This window comes from Mercurialis annua, linkage group LG2, assembly GCF_937616625.2.
Source record: "Mercurialis annua linkage group LG2, ddMerAnnu1.2, whole genome shotgun sequence".
Taxonomy (NCBI): Eukaryota; Viridiplantae; Streptophyta; class Magnoliopsida; order Malpighiales; family Euphorbiaceae; genus Mercurialis; species Mercurialis annua.
In genome coordinates, this window is record NC_065571.1 from 39,177,853 (window position 1) to 39,180,688 (window position 2,836).

The 2,836-nt window shown below is 27.9% G+C and overlaps 1 protein-coding gene across 1 annotated transcript; it reads right to left on the reverse strand.

Moving 5' to 3' along the window:
* Window positions 1–934: 934 nt before the first annotated feature.
* On the reverse strand, window positions 935–1,553 carry LOC126670053 (probable transcription repressor OFP9). The gene has a single exon (XM_050363707.2). The coding sequence runs from the start codon at window positions 1,393–1,395 to the stop codon at window positions 946–948; it is 450 nt and encodes a 149-aa protein (XP_050219664.1). The 5' UTR covers window positions 1,396–1,553; the 3' UTR covers window positions 935–945.
* Between the last annotated feature and the right edge of the window lie 1,283 nt (window positions 1,554–2,836).

Sequence of the window (2,836 nt, forward strand, 5' to 3'; positions counted from 1 at the left end):
AAGAAGAAGAAGAGTAAAAGAGAAAATTTGAGAGGGAGAAGTAGAAAGAAAGAAACAAATTTGAGAGGGAGAGAAGTAAACAAAAAGAGAGAAATTGTGAGAAAAGAAAGTATAATGCGACGCTGATGATAGAATGACCAAAAATGAATTGAAGCCCAAATAGGTACTTTTGTAATTAATTAAGTTTCTAATTTAGGTAGAGAGAAAAATTATGAAAATATGGGCTTTTTTTAATAATTGACATAATAATTCTATAAAATTATTCATTACCGATCTCTTCATCCAAAAACACAAAATTACGATCTAGGCGGAATTTCCTCAATGCATAAAAAATCTGTTAGTAATGTTTCATTTAATGACAGACAGATCATAGACTAAGAAATTTCAATGACATTTTGATGAATCTCCAATGCTAAACTCATCGGCAGATAAGTCGCCAACTAGATTTAATAACGGTTTATGCGATGTAGCAATATGAGCTTGCTCTAACCTGAATGTTTTAACTTCCGATATTTGATACAAACTTATGATATCTAAAACGTTGAAACCATAATTTTATAAATGGAAAAATGATTTTTTAAATTAAAATTTTTGGTCATTTTATCAAAAATATCCTCAAAATATAATTTGGATATTCTAACCTATCAATTTCACAAATCGGAACGAAAACATCCAAGCCCGAATTACACCTTCTTTGGGTTTTGTTTTTGTATGTTTTTTGTTCCATAAATGGTTATTTTACATAATTTATTTTTAAATTCAGTTTATGAAATTTGGATTTAAAATGAGAATTATATGGCTAAAGATATATTTGAATCGAAAAATAGATATATTTATCATAATTTATAAAATTATCGGACCAAAATGTCCAATTTGTATTTTAGAAAGATATTTGACAAAACGATGAAACTCGTAGGTATAAAAAAGCATTTTGCCTGTGTAAATTTATGAGTGGCATTTACAAGACAAGAACAAATGAGAGCAAACCTCATGGAAAGCCTCAAGTATAATTGCATGATAATCTTGAGAATTGATAGACATGTAATAATTCAATAGACTACGAAGTTGTTTAGGCTGTTTTAGCCTGTTTGCCATGATCATTCCAACCATTGATTCTCTAAAATCTTCTCTTGGATCGTAAGAATTTTTTTCCATTGCTACCATTACTACAAACTTGATCCCTTCGACATGACTTTGTCTCTGCTTTTCTTTTATGATTTGATCTAGTCTCTCTTGAACCATGGCATGTGCTACACTTGAAATCGATGCGTACCGTCGATCGGAGCCCGAGCTTTGATCACCACCTTCTTCACAGGAAGAAACACTAAGCCTTCTGCAACTACTGCAGCACAAAGCCTTATATCCAGCTCTTTGTTGAAGCTTCTGCTTTCCCATTTTTCTTAACTATTGATAGAAAGAAAAAAAAGTGTTATGTATGAGATTAATCAGAAGTAATCATTATGTACAATTGGAAGGTGGGGGTGATCTTTAGGAAATGATTATGTTTTGAGTTTAGCAGAATATACAGATAATAATGTTTAAGCTCATCTTAAATAAAAGGCCTAATTACTTAAAAAAAAAAACCCACCTTGAATTTTTTTTTTCGTTTATACCCTGACCTTGTAAAAAAATCATTTGTACCCAATTTTGGGTTTTTAGGTTTCATTTCTACCCAATACAAGAATATACTTAACAATTTAATGAATTAAAGAATGAAAAAATTAAAAATAAATAAATAAAAGGTTATATCATACGTCTAATTAGTATATAAATATAAATTGAAGGATTATCTTAAACTTTTTTTCAAGTGAAAAGAGACAATTTTAGAATTTTCGGGTAGGAACGAAACATAAAAACACAAAATTGGGTACAAATAACTGTTTTTCAAAATCATGGTATAAACAAGGTGGGTTTTTTTTTAAGTAATTAAGCATAAAAAAATAAAAAAAATAACATTAAGTGTTGTCTAAACTATTCCAAATTCTCCTATTCCGGTGTTTATACTTTTATTTCATTTGTATATGTCTTTCAACTTTTTAACAAGTGCTATTTCCGGTCACCAATATATTAAAAGACAAAAGTAATTCTTGTTCTTTTTTTTATGTATGTGTCATATAAGTAAAAAATAATGATCATGATGATCCACTTATATATATAGACATAAAATATAAATAATATAAGAAAATTTAATTTTTTTTTGTGTTGTTAGTACTCCAACGATCAAAAAATGAATAAAATCAATCATTTGATATATTTTTAAACGTTAGAAAACAATACAAAAAGAAACTCAAGCACTAAAATAGAAAATTTATAAAATTCAGATACTACTGGAGTAATTTTTCTAAAATCAAATGACTCGTACAATTTAATATGTGAGATTTATTTATATTTCTAACTCAATTTCTATATTCTAATATAGGTCGAGAACTAGGATAATCTACTTACATAGGTTATTATATATACAAAATAAAATATGTATTTTATTTATTTAGACATGTATTCTATGAAACATACAAATTTAAAATAAATCATATGATAGATAACAAAAGTAAGTAGAAAAAATGATTATAGAATCTTTAGAAGTCAGCCTGGGTTATCTTATCGATCCAACTTTAATGGACACATTGAATAGGTCTAGTTGGTTATGGAATTAGATGTAGGAACACCTTAACATTAATTAACTCATTTTTAGGTGGCACGCTTTTAAAAGTATGGAAAGTAAAAAGTAAAAGCGGGTCCTTTTGCATAGTATATGCCGGTTTACTCTATTTAGTATATGCCGGTTGGTATTCAAAATTATCTTGAATCTTATATGAAGCATTTTGTTTTTGGAAGA